At 42.7% G+C, this 23,501-nt stretch overlaps 1 protein-coding gene across 2 annotated transcripts in view; it reads left to right on the top strand.

Moving 5' to 3' along the window:
* The window catches only part of ttbk1a (tau tubulin kinase 1a), a 77,558-nt gene that overhangs the window by 31,920 nt on the left and 22,137 nt on the right, over nt 1-23,501 (top strand). For both annotated transcript variants that reach the window (XM_049572113.1, XM_049572114.1), the window contains exons 7-14: nt 303-368; nt 529-621; nt 957-1,082; nt 1,167-1,321; nt 2,301-2,511; nt 2,758-2,930; nt 4,772-5,112; nt 5,672-5,853. In XM_049572113.1, coding sequence (XP_049428070.1) covers nt 303-368; nt 529-621; nt 957-1,082; nt 1,167-1,321; nt 2,301-2,511; nt 2,758-2,930; nt 4,772-5,112; nt 5,672-5,853 — 1,347 coding nt within the window. The remainder of the gene's footprint in view (nt 1-302; nt 369-528; nt 622-956; nt 1,083-1,166; nt 1,322-2,300; nt 2,512-2,757; nt 2,931-4,771; nt 5,113-5,671; nt 5,854-23,501) is intronic.

The following is a 23,501-nucleotide window of genomic DNA, read 5'->3' as shown; positions in this document are numbered from 1 at the left end:
ATGGTTTATTATTCAGTTTTTAAAAACAGACGTCAGTTCAGGTTTTTACAAGATGAATAGATGAAACTTCTGATGAACATTCATCAGAGCAGACATGACGCGGTCACAGTCAGAGTAAGAAAACTCACGCTGTTGCTGTTCTGTTGGTTTGATGAGATGTTTTTGGTGAACAGGAGGTAAATGAAACCAAATGTCATTATTATTTATTATTGTTTAATCTGATGCAGCAGCAGTTTGTGTTTTAGAAATCTAAGATTAATCAGTGATGGTTAATGAGTAACTCTTCCTGGTGTCGTGTTCAGCCGAGGACTGTGGCAGGCTTCAGAGGGACGGTCCGCTACGCTTCAGTCAACGCTCATAAAAACAAGGTCAGTGTGATTCTGCTCTTTGATCCGTCACAGGAAGTGTGTGAGCGATGGAAGTCCTCTGCTGAATGTGTGTCTGTGTAACACCAGCAGCCATGAATGAAAGACAACACTAACATTAATAATCATATCCTAACAGTGTGATGTTGTCCTGTTCCTCCAGGAAATGGGTCGCCATGACGACCTGTGGTCATTGTTTTACATGTTGGTAGAGTTCGCCGTTGGACAGTTGCCGTGGCGAAAGATCAAAGATAAGGTCAGACTGTTTCACCTGAATACAACACTGCTGCATGTACATGTACCACCGGTTACCACGACGACGACCATCAACAACAGAATAATAAAAATGATTCAATAAGTTCAGCGTTGGTTATTGTTTATCTTTGATTCCGTCATGAGACCATGTTCTGTGTGTTTAAGAAACCTTTATGTTTTATTCTCATGAGCGCGATACCTCGAGGGACCGTCTCCAGCATCATGTGTTCTATGTGTTTATTTTTTTAATTTCAACGTATGAAGGCAGAACTGAACATGAATCGTCTTGAAGTGACCGCAGCTGATTTTTTTTTTTTTCTTGGGTGTTTTCTCCAGGAACAAGTGGGTCAGATTAAAGAGCGTTATGACCATCGGATGCTGCTCAAACACATGCCTTCAGAGTTTAATATCTTCCTGGACCACGTGCTGGCCCTGGACTACTACACCAAACCAGACTACCAGGTACACACTGTGTGTGAGCTCAAGTGTGTGTTCTCTGCTGCAGCGTGAACACACTCACGAGTCCGTCCTGTTGTTGTGTTCCAGCTGCTGATGTCGGTGTTCGAGAACAGCATGAAGGAGCGAATCATCACCGAGAATGAGCCTTTCGACTGGGAGAAGGGAGGAAGTGATGTCACGTTGTCGACCAGTGCCTCCACCCAACCACAGCACAACACCAGACCCACCGCCGCCATGGTGGGGTAAGAGCTAAACCGTCAGCTGTGCGAGAGCCTCCTGAAGCTGAACGTCATCTGATATCAGATTAAATCAAATCCTGAAAATGAGTTGTTCCAAAGAAAAAAAAAAACTGATTCGGAGATCCGATTAGATCATCTTATCCAGGTTCATTTATCTGGATCAAACCTTCAGAGTGTGCTCAGATCATTGTGGTAGGATTGGGACACCTTTGATTTTAAAAAAAAAAAGAAAAAAAAGAAAAGATTTTCCGTCTTTTAAGACGTGCATGACGTCACCACACTATTCCTGTCCTATTTTTATTATTACTATTATATCATAACATACAGAGGCCCGCCTAAAAAAATTAATTAATATTTTAATTAATAAATAATAAATAAATTATCAGTATCTGTGTAAGTGAACACTGTAGTGAGGATTTTTTCACTGCTTTCAAATTTCGTAAAATCTTCAAAAACAATGTTTCACCCCAGAAACAAAATCAGCGTGTGTTGATAGTTGAAGTTATAATTCAAATTTATTTTTGAAGACATGGTTTGTCATGAGTTTATAAATACACTAAGAAATTTAAAAGCAACACTTTTGTCTTTTGAATTGATTGAATTTCCCCATAGGGATTAATAAAGTGTATAAAATTAAATGAAATTAAATTAAATTTGAATTTGAATTTATATAATTTCACTTTAGTTCATAGTTTTACTCTCTTTTTTATGGCGCAGCGCAGCGACCGGGAGCATCGTGTTTTCGGTTGTCTGTCCGTCCCTCATCTTTGTAAACACGATATCTCAAGAATGCTTTGAGGGAATTTCTTCACAATTGGCAAATTTGCGACCCAATCTTAAGTGACATGTATTTAATGAGTGCATAAAAAACAGTTTAACATCTACTGTGAAGAAACGGGACCAAAACCAAAAGTGTCAGATTTCAGTTTTTGTTCAGTGTAGTTTCTGAAATATGAGAATCTCCTGTGTTCTCCGTCCACAGAGCCATAGTGACGCCCGTACCTGGAGATCTCCAGCGGGAGAACACCGATGACGTTCTGCAGGATGAACATCTCAGTGATCAGGAGAACGCCCCCCCGGCCCCACCCAGCCGGCCCCCTGGGGAGACTGGCGTCCCCCACGGCGGGGAGCCCGGAGAGGTCTGGGAGGACACGGACTTCAACCGCAACAGACTCAGGATCAGCCTGAACAAGGTGGGAACTGATCCAGGACAGCCAACAAAAGTTTCATCTCTAACTTCAGCTCATGTTCGTGCAGCGGTGGTAACGTACTCTGCTTAAGGACAAGTGGTTCCTGTCCATGCTGCTTTATACGTCTACCTCCCCAAATGTCAGAGGAGGTTATACTTTTTGTTTATCGGACACTTTTAGGCTGCAAAACCGAAATACCCTGAGTGTTTAAATGGCTACTGAAAAGCATCACTTCCTGTCCTTCCTCAGGGGACTCAGGAGGAGGAGGCGGGTCGTGGGGCGTGTCCAGTGTCGCCAGTTCGAGGAGGAGTCCCGGAGTCACCGACCGGTCAGGGTCGGTCCTTACGGTACCGGCGAGTCAACAGCCCAGAGTCTGACCGTCTGTCTGCTGCAGAAGGCCGAGCCGACGCCTATGGACAGAGGTGATCCGAAACATCAGGACACGGATGTCTGTTTAATGATGAGATTCACATCCAGAAAACACAAGTTTAAAGTTTAGACGTGAAATCATCTTTGTTTTATTTTGTTTTATGATGTTAAAATCAGATGAACAGAACCGGTCAGGGTCGGTTTACTGACGTGTTAAATCACATCTCAAACTGTTTCGTAATGCCGCCGAATTCGTACAGATACCACGTAATCATGAGCCAGTAATTTGTGCATGACCCATATATTTTGGAAGGCTGTGATCATGTGAACAAAACGTTGACGGGACTCAACAAGGAAGCGGTTGGAGCAGTGGATGGTTTACAACACCACAAACCTTCCTGCAGTACTTTCCCCCGTAGATGCGTGTTCAGAACCGTGTGGACTTTCTTTTCTCAAACCTAACCAGAGTAACTTTACTTGCCTAAAACTAACCTCCATGACTTTACATTAAGGACGTGAAGTCATTTGTGGGGCGCTAGTTCGTAGGATGTCACATGAACTGTTGTACGAGGATAAGTTGTAAAGCTCAGCTTAGGTTGGATTTACGGTTGCGAACGGTTGCAAACTGAACAGCCAGATAGACTGAACTTCGTGTTCCTTTTTCAAGTGTTCTTGTTGATTCATTTAATTTTAAGAATCCAGAGGTAAACTGGCTGTTAGGCAGCAGAAACAGAAATAAGAACTGCTGTGAGACCCAACTCGACTTTCCCTCATTGGCCTGGTTTGAGACTAGGGCTGGCACAGTATCAGATTGTCACTACATGATTATTGCGGCCAAAAGAGTTCACGATAACGATATTATAACGATATTTATGGAGAATTTAAAATAAGAATTGTAATAATAATGCTATCAGTCAAATTTAAGCTGTATGAAATATGACAGCTTATGAAGGATTTTTTTTTTGTTTTTTGATGATGATCGTTTGAAAGCTACGCTGCTCACGGTGCCTTTAATGCTGAACTTTTCAAGATAAAACCACCACAACAGGCTCAGTAAACGCTTCTGTCAGACAGACAACAAAGAAATAAACATTTACAACTCACCTATGAAGTGTTGTTAAAATCCACAGATCATATTACCCAGACTGAATCACAGCTCCCATTTTATTTCTCACACACTGACAACAGCCCAGATGATCTAAATCCAGTGAAATATTCAGCCCAAACACATTATCACATCCACAGATGGATTTCAAACCTTCATATTTTTCCACATATGATCCATAACTTCTGCTGCTGGGCATTTATCCAAACCAACCAGGCAGATGCCAAAATGGAGGCTATTTCCTGACCTTTCCATTGACACCTCACTTGAGCCAATAGGAGCTTCCAGTGCTGTTGTACTGGCCTCGATAGCCAACCAGAGCCTGAGCTGAGGTAACGTGTCACTGGCTCCCAGTGTTTAAAGCTATTTAAAGAGTCAGCGATTGGCTGCGACTCTTCTGTTATCTTAAGGGAGAAACTCAGTCTTATCAATGTAGTGTGTTCATAGACAGTAAGCTCCTAAATACACATTTGTGTCTGTGCTGATTAGTTTTTCACTCATAATAAAGTATATAATTGAATTACCTTTTTTTCCCCATTAAAGTCGTCCCATGAAGGATGTCGTATGCTGTAAAGCCTCTGTAAAGCATTTGATTTGTGATATTGGGCTTTATAAATAAAATTGATTGATTGATTGATTGAATTTCCCCGTAGGGATTAATAAAGTATATAAAATTAAATTAAATTGAATTAAATCAAATCAAATTTGAATTTAACTTTATATAATTTCACTTTAGTTCATAGTTTTACCCTCTTATTGTGTCTTCATGTCTGTCTGTGTGTCCTCCAGGTCCAGGATGGACATCCTCGGCTCTCCGTCCCGTCACGTCTACTCCTCCCAGCCGGCTCAGATGCTGTCCGTCGACCCTGGTTGCCGCGGCGACCGCCAGGTCAGCGGACGTCAGGAGGTGTCAGTGGCATCCGTCGACCAGGAGGCGCACAGCAACGCCTTCATCCGCTCCGTCCCGCTGGCCGAGGAGGAGGACTTTGACAGCAAAGAGTGGGTGATCATCGACAAAGAGGCGGAGCTACGAGACTTCCAGCCAACCACATCAGGAACCACTGATGAGGAGCCAGAGGAGCTCCGCCCCCTGGAGGAGCAGGAGGAGAGGAGGAGGCTCAGGGCCGCAGGTAGGAGCTTCTGAATAAAAAATGTCTTCTCAGGGGTGACGGGGAAATGATTCAGATTCAAAAAAAGGATTCTGTACCAGATGTTAAGAATCTGGGTCGTGGTTAAAAACAAAGAGAATTTGTCACAATACACTCTGACGGCGTCCAACATAACACAGCGCTTTGACATCAGTTGGCTTCGCTCCCCCAGACTGAAAACTGAGGTTATTGATCCTCATCTGCCACTGTTTCTCAGTGAGGTTTTTTTTTTTTTTTTACTTTTATCCTGCCAATTTTGGGACGTGAAGTGGCCTCTGTTTTTTCCAAGTTTGACTGACACAGATCAGAGGCACCTGCTCAGTGTGAGAAGTCTGACTAAACCAACCTGAAACTCTTTATAGTGGGAAAGCACCGAAATGACTTTCTGCTGACTGTTAGACATAAAGAATATATAAGATGAGTTTCCCGACATTAAACCTCTCAGAGCGACATTGCATTGATATTTTGTTTGAAGTAAATCTCGCTTCAGTACAAACTTTCTGCATCCATCAGTGTGCTGTAACAGTTTGTCGTCCTGCAGGAGGGGAGCTGGTGGTTCGTCCAAAGACCCACACCAGGGAGAGTAGCCGAGGGATGCTAACGCTAACGGAGGAGGAGGCGTCGAGAAGGAGCGGCGGCAGCCCCGCCCAGTCGCCCTGTCACTCGCTGCCATCAGGACGCCCCCGACGGAGAGAGTCAGAGCCTATTGGACCTCAAAGACCGGTAAGAGACCCAGCCAGCCAATCAGAGGAGAGCTCAGCTCTTTGATGTTGGTGGACAGATGAGGAAGTGGACCGCTGCTGTACAGGTTCATCACTCTGATGACTGTTTCACCAGACGCTGTCATAAGGAGGCGCTCTGCGGCAGCTGCTCCACCTCATTTATCTGTCGGTCAACATGCAGCTTAAAGGACAAATCCAGCATGATGGCAGCGTCAGCTTATTTCCACCTGGTTTCCATCGGTGTCGATGGTTCTGCGTCATTTTTAGGAAACTTTGAAATAAGAGAGCAGCAGGCAGGAAAAACATGTAGCTTTAGAACCAGAGGTTGTAGGTTCAGTCCACACACCTACAGAATAAATCAGAGGATTCACACTGCAGCTATAAATTAGATTTCAGTTCACTGACTGTAGCTACTGACGCCCTGGGCTGTGACTGACAGGAAGTTGAGTCCGACACACTGACGGTTAGGAGTTAGAACACCTGAGAGATCCAACTTCAGATGCACGGAGCAGATTCCTCCTCCAACCATCAGCTCATCAGGAGATGAACACATTTTCAACTCAGGGCCAAATCAGAGATCACTGAAGCTGTCTTTTGGTAAAATAGTTCAGACAAGTTTGTCTGAACAGGAACAGGAAATGCCCCCTCTGTGTTTGACTGGCCCAGTAATAAAGAGGCTGTGTGTAACTTTGTTGAGCATCAAAAAAAAAAATCCAAACATTGAAATGCATCAGTTTCCAAAGTCTGATGATGTTTTTAAGAAATCAAATATAATATAAAACCAACAAACTGATCATTTGAATCAAGAAATATCTCATCAAAGAATAAACAAAATAAACACTCCAACTGTTCTGTAGCAGCCCAGTCTGTCAGACTGACTGACACACAGAGACACTGTGTATGACGTGTTCAGTACTCTGTACTGCAGGTACAACGAGCAGTAACAGACAGTGATCAGAAAGTACTGAGGTTTGACATAATTCTACACAATTCAATTTTATCATTCATCTCAGAGGCTGTCACAGCATACCACATCCCTCTGTCCTCGGACTCTCACTGCAGATCAGGAAAAACTCCCAAAAAAACCCTTTAACAGGGAAATAAAATGGTAGAAACTTCAGGAAGAGACACTGAGGAGGGATCCCTCTTCCAGGATGAACAGATGGACAATAGATGTCATGTACAGATCAGATAACATAATGAATTTACAGTGATCCATATGACAAAATGATACATAGAGAGTGAGACAGAAGGAGCCCTAACTATAAGAGCCAGCCCTAACTTTAAGAGCCAGTCCTTACTACAAGAGCCAGTCCTAACTATAAGAGCCAGTCCTTACTATAAGATCCAGTCCTTACTATAAGAGCCAGTCCTTACTATAAGAGCCAGTCCTAACATAAGAGCCAGTCCTTACTACAAGAGCCAGTCCTAACTATAAGAGCCAGTCCTTACTATAAGATCCAGTCCTTACTATAAGAGCCAGTCCTTACTACAAGATCCAGTCCTTACTATAAGAGCCAGTCCTTACTACAAGAGCCAGTCCTAACTATAAGAGCCAGTCCTTACTTTAAGAGCCAGTCCTTACTACAAGAGCCAGTCCTAACATAAGAGCCAGTCCTAACTTTAAGAGACAACCCTAACTATGAGAGTCAGTTCTAACAATAAGAGCCAGTCCTAACTATAAGAGCCAGTCCTTACTATAAGAGCCAGCCCTAACTATGAGTTTCAGTGCTAAGAGCCAACCCTAACTATAAGAGCCAGTCCTTACTGTAAGAGCCAGTCCTTACTACAAGAGCCAGTCCTTACTATAAGAGCCAGTCTTAACATAAGAGCCAGTCCTTACTACAAGAGCCAGTCCTTACTATAAGAGCCAGTCCTAACATAAGAGCCAGTACTTACTATAAGAGCCAGTCCTTACTACAAGAGCCAGTCCTTACTATAAGATCCAGTCCTAACATAAGAGCCAGTACTTACTACAAGAGCCAGTCCTTACTATAAGAGTCAGCCCTAACTATGAGTATCAGTGCTAAGATCCAGTCCTAACTATAAGAGCCAGTCCTTACTATAAGAGCCAGTCTTAACTATAAGAGCCAGTCCTAACTACAAGAGCCAGTCCTAACTATAAGATCCAGTCCTAACTATAAGAGCCAGTCCTTACTATAAGAGCCAGTCCTAACTACAAGAGCCAGTCCTTACTATAAGAGCCAGTCCTAACTACAAGAGCCAGTCCTAACTATAAGAGCCAGTCCTTACTATAAGAGCCAGTCCTAACTACAAGAGCCAGTCCTTACTACAAGAGCCAGTCCTTACTACAAGAGCCAGTCCTTACTATAAGAGCCAGTCCTAACTATAAGAGCCAGTCCTTACTATAAGATCCAGTCCTTACTATAAGAGCTAGCCCTATCTATCCGCTTCATTAAAGCGGAAAGTCTTAAGTCTACTCAATCAATCAATCAATTTTATTTATAAAGCCCAATATCACAAATCACAATTTGCCTCACAGGGCTTTACAGCATACGACATCCCTCTGTCCTTAGGACCCTCACAGCTGATCAGGAAAAACTCCCCAAAAAAACCCTTTAACGGGGAAAAAACGGTAGAAACCTCAGGAAGAGCAACTGAGGAGGGATCCCTCTTCCAGGACGGACAGACGTGCAATAGATGTCGTACAGAACAGATGAACATAATAAATTAACAGTAATCCGTATGACACAATGAAACAGAGAGAGAGAGAGAGAGACAGAGAAAGAGAGAGAGAGAGAGAGAGAGAGAGAGAGAGAGAGAGACAGTCCTTGTAACTCACCATCTACATTTTTCTTTATTCATTTTTTTCCCTATATTATATATTGGTGTATTGTATTGTAGATTGGTGTATTTTGTATTATATAACATATATTTAATCTTTTTTTTTTATAGTTTTCTGACTTACTTTTATTATTGTACTTTATTTGTAAATTTTTAACGCCTTTGGCAATATTGTTAATCTACAGTCATGCCAATAAAGCTTATTGAATTGAATTGAGAGACAGAGAGAGAGAGATGCAGGTAATGACAGTAGCTTAAAACAACATTAATGAAAGTAATAATATTATAATTATAATTCTGGCTGTTGTGGTACAATATGTTGAAAGTATGTATTAATATCTGGCAGTATACATATGTGACAATAATCATATGTGTATAATAACAGTAGAAGTATGACTAATGACTAATGATAACAGCAGCAGCAGGAGGCATCTGGCAGGACCATGGCAGCAGCACAACCACACATGTCACACTGTCCAGGCACCGCTGTGATATGAGTTAATCTGAGATACAGTGGAGCACAAAGGTTCCGGAGAAGAAGCCAATTTAGTGACATGCAGTACGGCCGAGTTAGCAAGATGCAGTAATAGAATACGAGAGAGAGAGAGAGAGAGAGAGAGAGACTAACTAGGGGCTGGTACAGGACAAGCCTGAGCCAGCCCTAACTATAAGCTTTATCAAAGAGGAAAGTCTTAAGTCTAGTCTTAAATGTGGAGACGGTGTCTGCCTCCCGGACCGTAACAGGAAGATGATTCCACAGGAGAGGAGCCTGATAGCTGAAGGCTCTGGCTCCTGATCTACTTTTGGAGACTTTAGGGACCACGAGTAACCCTGCGTTCTCAGAGCGCAGTGTTCTGGTTCTGGTGATAATATGGCACTATGAGCTCTCTAAGATATGACGGAGCTTGACCATTTAGAGCTTCATAAGTTAGGAGAAGGATTTTACAGGGAGCCATTGCAGAGAAGTTAAAACAGGAGAAATGTGATCTTGTTTCTAAGTTCCTGTCAGTACATGTGCTGCGGCATTCTGGATCAGCTGGAGAGTCTTTAGAAAACGAATCAGCACACACAGTTTTATGGTTTCGCGTGAACTCATCAGGAAGTCTTTAGGACGTCTTTTAGTGAGCGGCCTCTCACCACCGTTGATCATTGGTACAGAGTTCACTGATACTTCTACAGTTGGTCTTTAGTCAGTCTTTCTAATGAACAAAACATGTGGACTCATGCTGGAGTTGTCCTTTAAATGTGTCACAGTGACGACAGGCTGAACATCTGTCACATGCAGTCGTTCTGTTCAACCAGCAGCAGCCTGACAGATTCAGTATTCATGACTTGGTCATGGTGATGAGATTCTTCATGTGATATTCAAAGTGCATGTTGATCCACAGCAGGAACGTCTGCAGCACTTAGGTCCCTTCATGCTCAAAGCAGTCGCTGTTTACTGACAAAAGTTTCAAAGCCAAAGTCAGTGGATGAAAGAACGTCTCTGCAGCAGTTTAAGTTCCCATGAAATCCAAACAGATGTCTAATTTTTTCCCTCCCATTGTCTTGTGATGATCATCACCTGTGCTCCAGTATCTGGCCCAACAATGACAGAAAGGTTGTTTTGTAGGTTTTCTTAATGGCATTTTAAAATTCGTCATTTCCTGGAAAACAATATAAAAAATGTCAATGACTCATCCTGCACTTGAGGACGGATACTGATTTTGTATCCAGTGCTTTCTCAAATTGTTATGTCCCCTCCCCGAGACAGTAAATTCTGCCAGTTACCGACCGATGCATAAGATGTCCAAGATAGCTAGCATTGGTGTTTTATCACTGTGATTTGGTTGTGCTAACTGAGATTTTGAAAATGAACACAGCAGCAAACAACTATTTGCTATCCCGTGGGCTAACTAATCGCCGCCGCTCTGCACTGCACTCTACCCAGATCAAGTAGGCATGGGTGAGCAGTGCTGCTCATACAGCGGTTACTGCTGATAATGCTGCTTTGACCCTCAGCAGCATCTTCATCTTGCAAGCCTAAAGGCTCATTTATTCTCCCTTTACATAAAAAAATGAACTCGCCCATTTCAAGATGTCCTCATACTTCCAATATGTCCTGTATCTTGACGTAGACACAGCCAATAGATGGCACCAGAGAGTGGTTTCACACAACAAACATGGTGACAGTCGAGGAGGTCGTAATATTGTACCTTTAAACGGAGGAAGTGGTGTAGACATTGGTGGTCTGTGTGGCCGTTAAATGTGGATGGAGAATTCTTGTTACTGTGTTCTTGATTCGTTCCATTCCACCTGTATTTAAATTTCTCCGTCTCCTAGGGTTATATCTCACTTGGACTACGCTACAATGCCTCCACAATCTCCAGTGGTACTGCTCTGTTTCATTCGTACCCGTAAGCTTTCAGAAAATGTGAACAAATGCGGACGAAATTAACTCAGAGTACAGACAGAAGACTCCCTCCGTCTCCGTATTCGTATCTAACATTGAGCAATAAATGAGCCCGAACACCCGCCCTGCGTTTGCCCCCAGGTCGCCCCGACCAACACTGTTAGCTTTGTTGGCACCATTGCCAGTGTTAGCACTATTAGCATCATCAACATGGCCAGTGCTGTTTGCACAGCTTGCATCATTCGCATGGCTAGCACTGCCAGTCAACTTCATGTTTGCTTGTGACATCAGATTGGCTCCTGTAAACACCCATCGATAGAGCGCTGCAGAAATGAGTTAGCATGTTAGCACTTCCTGTTCCCTCGTCTTGAAGTCAGTTTGTTCTTGATTGGATGTTTGAAATAAGGTCTGTACTTAACATGAGCTGAGAAGACTTTCACATTTTGTTCTATTACATAAAATACATCAGTAAATACCCCACTGTGAATTTAGAAGCTTTTATGTGTCTTAAAAAACGGTTGCTAACACTTGGCTAAATGAGACAACAGAACATCATCACGCTGAGCACGGCTTTAGAGCCTCGTTGTGGTATCCTTGAAGTTATAATACCGTGTTGTAGTTCTTTAATAGCCTAACATTAGTTTTTTACTTCTGGTGATTGAATTTATGCCTCAGAAATCATAAAGTGGTGTTCACTGATGAAGATTATCTTACTGATTATTAGATTATAATTTTCTGGAGGTCAACCCTGAAGTTAGCGTCGCCCTGGTTCTCTTCTCAAAAAGCCAACCAGATTTTCCCATTGGATTTTGGAACATTGCAGGAAGGGTTAGCTTTGAGGCAAAAAAAAAAAAAGTTTATGATATTTACACGTTATGTTCAGCGCTATTTTCATTATTTTTGAAGCCTAAAGGCAATTGGCAGAAGTAAATAGCTAACCTTGGGCTACAAACAAACTGCGCCACGGTAAGCTGCTTGTTAGCAACCGCCTTTATTAAGCTTCTAAATTCACAGCGGGGTGTTAACTGATGTTTTTTATGTCGTAGAACAAAATGTGAAAGTCTCCTCAGTTTGTGTTAACCACAGACTTTATCTCAGAAACACGTTCAGACAAAGGAACCGGCGGTGCTAAAATGCTAATTTGTTTTCACGTTTTAGGATTCATTCCTGCAGCACTTTATATCTACGACAAGTCCCTCCCTAGCTTCCTAATTTTACAGGAAACATAAATATACAGAATCAAATAGTGCTCTGCTCGCTGTTTCATGGGAACTTTAAAGAGAAGTTAAACCTGTGAGTGCTGTGGGTAACATGAAACAAAAATCTTGAATTTTCCTTGGATTTCACTGGCACAGTGTCTTTGAGTCATGAAGTCATATTTGTGACCATTAAAAATTCTGCTGTTTTCAGGCAGCAGGTTCAGTTTTTCAGGATGTTTATAGACAGTATACAAACTTATAGTATATGTGAGGAATGATGTGTTATTTTATATGAACTGACCTGAACACTGAAGGACACTGAACACAATAATCCCATATTCTCATGATGTTGCTGTGTTGAAGTGTGCGTACACCGTCTGCAGCGATTAGTCTGCTCCGAGCGTAACTTCACCAGCTGATATTAAATCAGTGTTTTCAGAAAAATTTCCCATAATAATTATTTTGTTAGCATTCAGCAACAGCGTATCCCATGAGTCTTAGCGTTTGGCTTGGTGTCAAAGCCTCATGGGGGCTGTAGCTGCTCATATTATGTCCAGATCTTTCTGCCCAGTGCTGCAGGAGATCCTCATTTATCTTAAAATGTCGACAGAACATTTCAGGAGCATAATTTCAGCTTTTGGGAGAGACAACACATTTAGTACCACATAGTAGATAAGTAGTAGTAACTGGTAGTAGATTATTTTAGCTTAGCATAAAGACTGGAAACAGGGGAACAGCTGGCTTGGCTCTGTCCAAAATTTAAAAATACCGTCAGCAGCTGTAAAGCTCACTGTTTTACACTAATTAAAATAATAACGTCAGAAATGATCATTAAATAAATGTCTGTTAAGTCACTGTCTATCAGCGAATGAGGTATCACAATAGTGACTGAGCCTTTCGCCATGTATATAACATGCAAGTGTAATTCATTCATTTTCTGTAATCGCTTATCCTGTTGGGGGGGGTGAGAGGCAGGGTTCACCCTGGACAGGTCACCAGACTATCACAGGGCTGACACATAGAGACAGACAACCATTCACAGTCACATTCACACCTACGGACAATTTAGAGTCACCAATTAACCCACCCTGGGTTTGAGCAAGGAACCCTCTTGCTGTGAGGCTAACCACTGCGCCACGATGACGCCTGTAACTGTAATATTCACAGTAAATAACATTATTATCACCTCACAGACTTTTACTGTGATATTTAACCATATTCAGAATTTAATTAAATCATGCAGGTAACAGTAATGTTACAGGAGCATGCTGCTCAATCAGAGCAATCAGATGTACATAAACTGTGAAATTACAGTTAAATACAGTAACCTACATGAACTATGGGTAATATCACAGTAAAGTAACGGGCTTTAACTGTGAGGTTACAGTTACATACTGTATAGTAATGTTACAGGAGCATGCTGCTAAATCACATACTGTGAGGTCACAGTATACAGCTGTCATCTGATCCAACTAGTAGCCAGTATTTTACTGTAAATGTACAGTCAAATATTTTACAGCGCAGGCCACGGTGAAGAGCGCACACAGAACTATAAATCAGCCTTTAGTCGTAACATGGGAACAACATGGATGCTACAAGAAAGATATGTTGTATTTTATTACTCAGAGCATTTAAACATGTTTGAAGCGTTGCAGTTACTTTGTCCGAACAAAGAAAGAAACGAGCGACGACTGCAGGCGAAAGTTGAAGAACAAGTAAAAGTGAGACCCAAAAACAACAAAATGGAGATATGTAACTTTAACACAAATGAATATGTCATGTAGTTTGTTCAATCCAAAGACTAACAGATTAAATAACCCAGATAAAGTGAGCTCCAGAGGAGCTGGGAGGTGGATTTCCTGAAGGCAGAGCCAGGCTAGCTGTTTCCAGTCTTTATGCTAAGCTAAGCTAACAGGCTGTAGCTTCATATTTACTGTGTGTACTGAGTGGAATCAATGTGAACATGTGACTGTCAGAGAGAACGAGAAGAAAAGGATTTACATGACTGAGTGAGTCTGACCTCACAGCTCAGTTCGGTTCATATCTGGTTGCGGATGGCGCTGATGGTTTGATTCTTCCTCGACTGCCTGTGACACATAAAAACCAGCTCCTGCTCCTCGTCATTGTGGAGCAGAGTTGTAATCTTTTCCATCTCTTTGCTTTTGGACCATTGTTTTATTCTGAAGGAGTGAATGGGAAGCAGCAGCTGCCGTGATGTTTCTGTGTCGGGGTGTCGATGATGTTTTTCATCTTCTGTTGTTTCTGCTGTGTTTTCACATGTTCTGCGACACGCTAGAGTCAGAGTGACTGTTGGTTACTCACACACACACACACACACACACACACACACACACACCTTTGGTGATTTTTGTTCAGGTTGGAGAACGAGTGAACATTTACTGTGAACATCTTAAAACCAGCTCAGTTTCTCAGGGACTAACCTCCATATCGGACCTTGTGATTTACATCTGGCGCCGGTGTGTTCAGGGAGAGTAAAGGAGTGGATGTCGGGGTGGGGGAAGGACAGTGTTGGTGGCATCTTTCATGCAGGAGTTCGTCCTGAAACACCTGAAATAAATTTGTTCACCTTTTCATTAACTGGAACCACTAACCAAACCTTAACCGCTAACCTTCACCAACAGCGCCACGATGCAGCTGCCATGTGCACATAATGTCGGAAGTGAGAACTTTAAAAACGCTGACACATGGGACATCAAAACATGCTGTCATTGAAACTGTGGATCAAGTGAAAATGAGGGAATCTGAGCTTGTTATTATGAGCATTCAGTGTTTCGCACAGAAGTAGAATCTGTTTGTGAAGTCGGGGGAGGGGCAGCAACAGCTGATCGCCGACAGTTAGCTGCATGTCCCAGGTTAGCATGAGGTAACACAGCACAGCATGATGTCATCAGTACTCATGATATTTTGCCACTTGGGCCGAAGCCTCGTAACAGCTCGGTGTCGGATGTTAATCGCAGCTGCTTTGTTAGCTCATGCTAACGAGGCAGAGAGAGAGCAGGAGGAGAGCGGCTCACAGAAACGATCCTTTAGCGCCGCGTTGAACGGCTTCTTGATTTTCAAGGATGTAAGAAAACATTTTTGAAAACATACAGTCGGTCTTTATCTCAACATTTCTTTAATTTCTGTGAAAGAAAATGAAATTGTTATTTTTAAAGTTTAGGTTTTTTTTTTTGAGATATAAACATTACCAGAAATCTCACAGGGCTCAGTGAAGACCTGAACACACGATATATTCACAGCGTCTTTACTCTCTGATAAACAGCCTCGTCCTGCATTCGAAAAGAACTCAGTTAAAACAACCAAAGAGCTGATAGAACAACGGCCAAACATCAGGAAGAAGAGAATACTTTGTCAAAAACAGAAGCTTAAAGTCCAGCTCAGACCAAAGATTCACAACGAGACACAACTGTTTCAGATCGTCACAGAGAAAAGTGTCAGCGGTGTGAACTGGTCGGTCTGAGCTCGACTCAAGCCGGCTGATGATGTCACCTGACACTCAGCTGGTCAAATGGCCGGCGGCTGGTTTTAAAGCACGTCACCTGTTTCAACAGCCAATCAGCTTGTAGTGAAGTCAGCTGGTCAAGTCAAAATGACCACAGACGGCGTGTTGGCTTGCTGCAGCAAGTGCTCCGTCCCCACAGAGCCCTCTGTTTCTGTCCTCACGATGTGCAAAGCTGCAAATCAGATCAGAAGCACAGAGAGTCGTTGACTAGAGATGATACGCCGTCTCATGGCGGTCACTTCCTGTCAGCGTTACAGATCAGAAGCACAGAGAGTTGTTGACTAGAGATGATACGCCGTCTCATGGCGGTCACTTCCTGTCGACGTTACAGATCAAAAGCACAGAGAGTCGTTGACTAGAGATGATACGCCGTCTCATGGTGGTCACTTCCTGTCAGCGTTACAGATCAGAAGCACAGAGAGTCGTTGACTAGAGATGATACGCCGTCTCATGGCGGTCACTTCCTGTCAGCGTTACAGATCAGAAGCACAGAGAGTCGTTGACTAGAGATGATACGCCGTCTCATGGCGGTCACTTCCTGTCGACGTTACAGATCAGAAGCACAGAGAGTCGTTGACTAGAGATGATACGCCGTCTCATGGCGGTCACTTCCTGTCAACGTTACAGATCAGAAGCACAGAGAGTCGTTGACTAGAGATGATACGCCGTCTCATGGCGGTCACTTCCTGTCAACGTTACAGATCAGAAGCACAGAGAGTTGTTGACTAGAGATGATACGCCGTCTCATGGTGGTCACTTCCTGTCAGCGTTACAGATCAGAAGCACAGAGAGTTGTTGACTAGAGATGATACGCCGTCTCATGGTGGTCACTTCCTGTCAGCGTTACAGATCAGAAGTTGTTGACTAGAGATGAACGCAGCTTTAGTCCGGGGTTGTCAGTTTACTCAATGATTGAAAAGGGGTCTCTCAATGAAAAAGGTTGGGAACCACTGATTGAGACAGATGGAGCAGTGAGATGATCACGCTCAGCCTAGTGGTTTACAGAAATGTATAATGCCAGCATTTTCTCCAGGTGACGGGGCTGATATTTCTTCAGTAAAGTCTACTGTAGTCCACTGTGTGGAGAAGCTCATCACGTCGGTTGATGGTAGGGATGCACCGAAATGAAAATTTGTGGCCGATGCCGAATATTATTAAATGCATGGCCGAATACCGAGTACCGAATACCGAATATTGTTGTTTAGTTTTTCATTAGTTTTTGCAGATGAACCCTCCAGATTAGTGTTGTCATGGTACCAAAATTGGGACCCACTGTACGATACCAGTGAAAATATCATGGTTCTGAGTAGTATCAGGATACCACAGTGAAAATGAGGCAGATGTGCCTTTTGTCATTTATAAAAAGATAAATCACTTTTCTATAATACATCAATGATATTTCAATGGAATAAATTACTTATTGACTTATTCATACTTCAAAAACAGCATCAATAAGTGATTAACATAGGGGGGATCAAAATAAAATAAATTAATAAAATCAAAATCAACCAGCCACCCTCCTCCCCTGACAAGTAAAGAACAGTCCCTCCATAAGTAAAGAACAGTCCCTAAAGTGCGGTGAGGTTTGTGGGCCGTGAACGACTCGTTTCTCCTCTGACACGTCACATACCTGTGTTCGGCTGGCTCGGCTGTTCAGGTACTTCTGGGCAGTCATGACACCAAGAAGAGGATATTATTGGAGCCAACTTCTCCGTCGCCCGGTAAGCCGATGGCCGCCGTATTTGACAGGGATACATTACTGTCTGTGTCTGTGACCCCCGTTCAACCCACAATCGGTGGGATTCACCTTTCGTTTCTGCTGCTGGTTGAAATCTGTAGGCTGCTCGCACAGCGTGCTGAATGATTTAAGCCTATTTTGCTCGCTCAAAACTATTTTTAGTCGCAAATGCGAGTGCCGTGACGGGCAGATCACCACACTGCCGACATTTTACTCCGCTGGTCACGGCAAGCTGTTTGATTGCGTTATCAAAACATGCCGCTATTATTCAGCCTTGCTTTTAACTTATTCCACCGAATACCGAATGTGTGGTTTTTTGCAATATTCGGCCGAATATTTTCGGTTACCGAATATTCGGTGCATCCCTAGTTGATGGTTGCAGTTTGCTGTTCGGTCACAGGCGTCTCTCTCTGTGGCTCTGAGTCCTCGTGACGTTTGAGACTTCTGTTCTCTCACTGTTTGCGTTAACGGCTGAATCGCAGTTCTGAAGCACTGAAAGCAGCAGCTGAATTTACTCTTTACAATGTGACACATTTCTATTTTTATCAGTCAGTGTTGACTTTTACACTCAGCTCATGTTTGACTCAGTTTCATTGGATTGAGTTCAGGCTCACAACAAACTTTATAGTTGCTTCCAACAGTTTGTGCAAATCCTAAAATCTGTTGAGTTGTTGGTTGATATCCACGACATCAGCTGTGAGCAGCGAGGAAAGTGTTAAAGACACAACAAACCACTTTATTTCTAACACCCTGCTGCATCACCACAGTTTGAGACTGACACATACGACACATCATGTAGCTGAAGGAAAGTATGCCAAAGTTCACAACAAACCCGTCTGCAGATCAGCTACATCGTGGAACATGTGGACGTGTGTTCGGTGATCACATGATCCTCCAAAGATCCTTTTTAAATGTGAATCCAGTGAGTGTTGAGAGGATGTGACCAGCTGTAGATAATGAGTCCATCAGTCGGGCAGAACATTAATGAAGCGCTGCTGGTTTGATGGTTGATGTGCTCTGCATGTCGGCTCAGTCAGATACACTGACTTAGTTATTGGCGTTTAAAAAAGGAAAGGAAATGTTTGGTTTGCATTCTAATTAAAGAACGAGGAATCTTGAAGACCTGCTGAGAACCACAAAGGTCATGTTTGTCATGAACACACCTTCACTTACAGCTGACTGCAACAGACACGCCCAGATAACCACTGAAGACTAAATATCGATATATTAAAAATCAATAGGTGAAGAAAAACTGGATCCATTCGCTTTAAAATCCTCGGAACGTTTAATTTCTGATTATATCACTCATATTTTCAGTCTTTACCTCAGGTATCATTCCTGAAGTCTGAAAAACTGCTTCTGTTCTTCCTCTCCATGAGGGTGGTAGCAAATCTGTTTTGAATAACTGTCGTCAGATATCAAAACATCTTGTCCTGCAAAAATGTTTGAGTCACTTGTTCATGAACAGTTGAAATTGTTTTTATCCACTTACGCCATATTAACCCCATTTCAGCACAGCACTACCTCAGCCACTTCTTTAGTCGGAGTACATTTAAATCTGAGATTTACATCTCAACACGTTTTATCAACCTGGTCTCACTCTGAAGTCATCAAACACTGACACTTTCACATTAGCGTGATACGCGGCTGGTCCAGCGGCATCAGGGGGGAATGTGGCAGGACAACAACAAAAGTTAAAGGGGCAGATGTCCGAGTGGGTGGATGTGAGGGGTGGGGGATGGGTCCCACAACCACCGGCTTTCACGCGCGAGGCCGGTGTTCACTTCCTGTAAGATTGTAAAGCTGAATCCTGCTCTTTTGTTGGCTAAACGTAACCACGTGTGTGTGTTGTTGAAGGAAAAAACGTCAATTCCCGGTGTTGTACCAACGTAGTGCTTTTATTTTGAAAGAGACTGTATCAAACTGTACATTTCCTGTGAAAACAGAAGTGTTTTTTGAAAACAGACAATGCATGTAACAGGCTGAAGTTGACACGGCGTCCCAGAACGTCAACAACCAACACACCCAGGGTACCTTGGACGTCATATGTGGACGTGGAAAGTCCATGACCAAACGTGGACATGTGACGAGGTCACAGTGAGGATGAGTTGATTATACATTTTAGAAAACAGTCGTTGAAACATGAAAACACTGGAAACTATACAATGCTGAATTGTGGAGTCGGAACTTTAAACTGTTTTTCACCATTTCTGTGTCCATTTTTTTGGGCGGGGCTAAAAGCCTAAAACCCTTAGCATAAGCCCGCCTCTACACTATATAAGAACCAGAGCCATTGAGTTTTGTTGGTTGTAAAAAAAACAAACAAAAAAGACCATTCTGTTGCAGACTAAGACAAAGGGGGTGATTTTCAGGCAGGTCAGTGTCCTCCGGTTCTAACTTGGACTCTGGCTCTGGTGGCTCACATATTTCTGGCTGTACAATCCAATAAAACCGCTACATGGAGCATCCATTGTGGTTCTATGATTAAAAGAGGCTGCAGCTTTCCAGCGTCTCTGAGCAGAGAATTCCTATTCCTATTTTTTTATGATTTTGAAACAATTTCATAAACTTGCCAACTTTTTTAATTATTAAAATTTGGCGAAATGCTTAATAACACATTCTTCCACTGTGTGACAAACTCATTACGCATATTTATTTTTACTCTGCGTCTTTAAAAACATGTTGTCAGCTTAACATTGTGCAACAAAATGTAATAATCTAACAAAGGCTTTTGACATTGTTGACCACACTTTGCTTTTATGACAACTTTGGGTTTTGACCACAGGCGGCTACTGTGGTCAGAGTTATCTCTCCAAAAGGTCGCAGCGGGTCAAGATTGGTAATATCAGTCCTCTTTTCTCATCATTACAAGGGGAGTGAAGAAACGTCTTCATTCAACAATTGTAATTTCTCTCTGTATGCAGATGACTCCCTCTTTTATTCCCATGCAGACTCTATCCACAACGTCACTCTAAACCTACAGATATCATTTGAACAGAAACACCCCTTTCATCTGAAACTGGTCCTAAACTGTGCAAAGACAAAATGGATTTTGTTTCAAATGCAGGAAATATTGACTGTGGTGGTTTTGAACTTTGTTCTGTTAATAATACCACAGTAGAGAGAGTGTGACATTACAGATGTCTTGGCATGTGACGAAAAAGCTGCAGTGAAAGCTGAATTGGTCTTTCAAATCTGCTTTCCATTATTCACCAGAAAACAACTGTTGAGTCCGTTTTCCTCTGTGCTGGGCTACAGGGAGGTTGTTTGTGGGTGGGCTGGTGGGCAGAGTCATACAACCATTGGGAGGGCTGGTGGGCGGAGTCATACAACCACAGGGTGGACTGGTGGGCGGAGTCATACAACCACAGGGTGGACTGGTGGGCGGAGTCATACAACCACAGGGCGGTACTTTTTTTTTTTTTTTTACAAAGCTCTTTTTCTTTGGTTAAAGGTTGAAAACACTGAGCAGTCTTCTTGTATTGCTCTTTGTTTTAAGTTGTTTATGTTGTATGAACCTCGGCACCACTGAAAATGAGGGTTTTCCCTCAATGTGTTTTCTGAGGATGTAAATAAAATAAATGATGAAACACACATAGATCACCTGGACTCACAGTGACGACATGATGTCATTAAAAATACAACATATGTGCGTTTATTAGTAGCAGACAGTGAAAAAACATCCTGTCGATGATTAACAAGACAAAGCTTTAAGAGCTGAAGGAGTGTTTTGTCAAAGATGATCAGAGGCCCCAAAGTCCTGAAAGATAATGTTTTCTTTTAATATGTTGTGCACATAAGACAAGAAAGAAATTATCTCCAGGACTCCTGAGCCTCCGTACGTTAATGAGGAAGGTCATGAAATAAATTCGTAAAAGTTTGTTTAAAATTGACATTGAAGCATTTGCTCCTTAAATTCTGAACAAAAACAGGTTGAAACTGTAAAAACAAAAATTATTTTAGGACTAAATATTAAAATGTTCTGGACAGTCTGTTAAACAAAGGAAACCTTCAGGGCTTAATTAAGGAGGATCAAACCTGACTGACATGAAAAAAAATGTGAATAAATGAAATGGGAAGTCATTTAACCTAAGCTGCCAGCGCCCCCTGCAGGCTGCAGTGTTCATGACAGCCACAACATGAACAAACAGCAGAGTTTTATCAGCAGTGGAATTAAACATGTAAAGTCTTTAACCCAGTCACAGGGAAAATGTTTGTGTTGTAGGTTTCCAGCCTGTTCTCACTCCCAACCCGTAATATACCGCCCCTTTGTCAGCAGATCTCGGCGTCAGACAGCGATGCACATACTTTGTGGCAGTATGACGTGCACTGAGCAGCAGCAGTTTGTGACACCGCCGCAACTACTGTAATATACAGAGCGAGAAAGTCTGTATGGGGCAAACAAACCCCGGACTTTCACCTTGGAGCTTGCTGCTTGTTTCCCCTGTGAAACCAAATGTCACAGGGTCTGCTAGTATGTGTAGCATGCTACGCTAGTGACTTATATTAGTTACAGCCGTACATATTTTAAACCTAACCACTTGGTTTTTTTGCCTAAACCCAAAGAAGTAAACCTCATAACAAAGCGTTTTACCTTGTTGTAAGTTTGTTTTACAAAGACATCATTTATGTCACGAGCGTAAATTGACATGTTGTCCCTGAACGTCCAAAACTGAGGCAGGAGGGTACCTAGTGCGTCATATTTGGACATGCAGGGCCTCTGATTAAATGGCAGTATTTAAGTTGAGATGAGAACGTGTTGACGTTTCTGCAAACCAAAGATACGTTATACGTCCTCGTCTCATTCTGCCGTGACAGGTGCCGTCCAGCTGACCGGTGGCGTATCATATCACTTGGTGTTGGTCGCTGACGCTAAAAGGACTGACAAAGAGAACGAGAACGGGCTGCTGACACCATCCGAGGTGACAGTCAGCTCATATTCTACGTCACTGTAGAAACGTCGATATCATACGTATGAAACGTACAAATGTAACATACAATGCCAACATTTTCCTCCGGTGACTGGGCTGAAGTTTGTCCTGCAGGTGGCGCTACAGGAAAAGATTGTGTGGTTGTTAAAATGTAAAGGCTTCGTCCTCTGAGGAGCAGGAGTGAGATCAGGACATTTCATCACACTGGATTTTTTTTTATTTTTGTGTGTGTGCTTGTGTATTCCTTGTGAAAAGCTGTCCTGATGGTGGCGCTAGAGGAAAGATGGGGGGTCAGAATCTTCAGGGTTTAACCTCTGGGGGTGTGAATATGCTCAGCTGGTGGAAAATGAGTGTGGAATCGTTGGATTTCACACTCATTTGACATTTTGTTTTCACCTCAGGATTGATGTTTCATTTTCCTGCAGCAGGAGTTTTGATTATTGATTCTTTATTGTTCATTCTTTTTTCAAAATCCATTTAAGCTTTTCGGTTGAGTTTGACATGTATGTGACCATTTGATTTATTCATGCACTCATTTATTTATTCACTAATAAGTCCGGTTTGGTCCTCCATACTTGGTGGCTGCTGTTTACAGGTTATTACATCATCACTGATATTGGACTCTGTCTGCAGTGACACGTCTTTAAGGCCGAGCTGAACCGTGTGCACAGATCCCATTTTAGTCACATGTTAGCGAGCTCTGCTTTATTTCCGTGCCGATTGTCAGCGCTAGACTCAGAGCGAGCTCTCCGCCGCCAACCATCGAGGACTGCCATTCTCTTTTTTACTCCTCTCCAATTCTCCCCCCTCCCTCCCCCCCACCTCCACATAACTACTGATGCCTTTGCCCCCAACCTATCGCTTTAAACGTACACAGTATGTCGAGTTTGACTCACCCGAGGAGACAGAGAAAAGAGCGAGGGTGCCATTGGGACAACACAAGAAGAAATAAAGTGATGTTTCGGGGTAAGCACAGTTTAGGAATAGTCCTTTACCTCTGTTCTCTCACTCAGTTTCTGTTCCTCCTCTTCCTTTTCCTTCTGTTCACACATATTTCCTCC

The sequence above is a fragment of the Epinephelus fuscoguttatus genome, linkage group LG3 (genome assembly GCF_011397635.1).
Source record: "Epinephelus fuscoguttatus linkage group LG3, E.fuscoguttatus.final_Chr_v1".
Taxonomy (NCBI): domain Eukaryota; kingdom Metazoa; phylum Chordata; class Actinopteri; order Perciformes; family Serranidae; genus Epinephelus; species Epinephelus fuscoguttatus.
The sequence above is the reverse complement of the archived record's forward strand: the minus strand, read 5'-3'. Positions and strand labels throughout refer to the sequence as shown.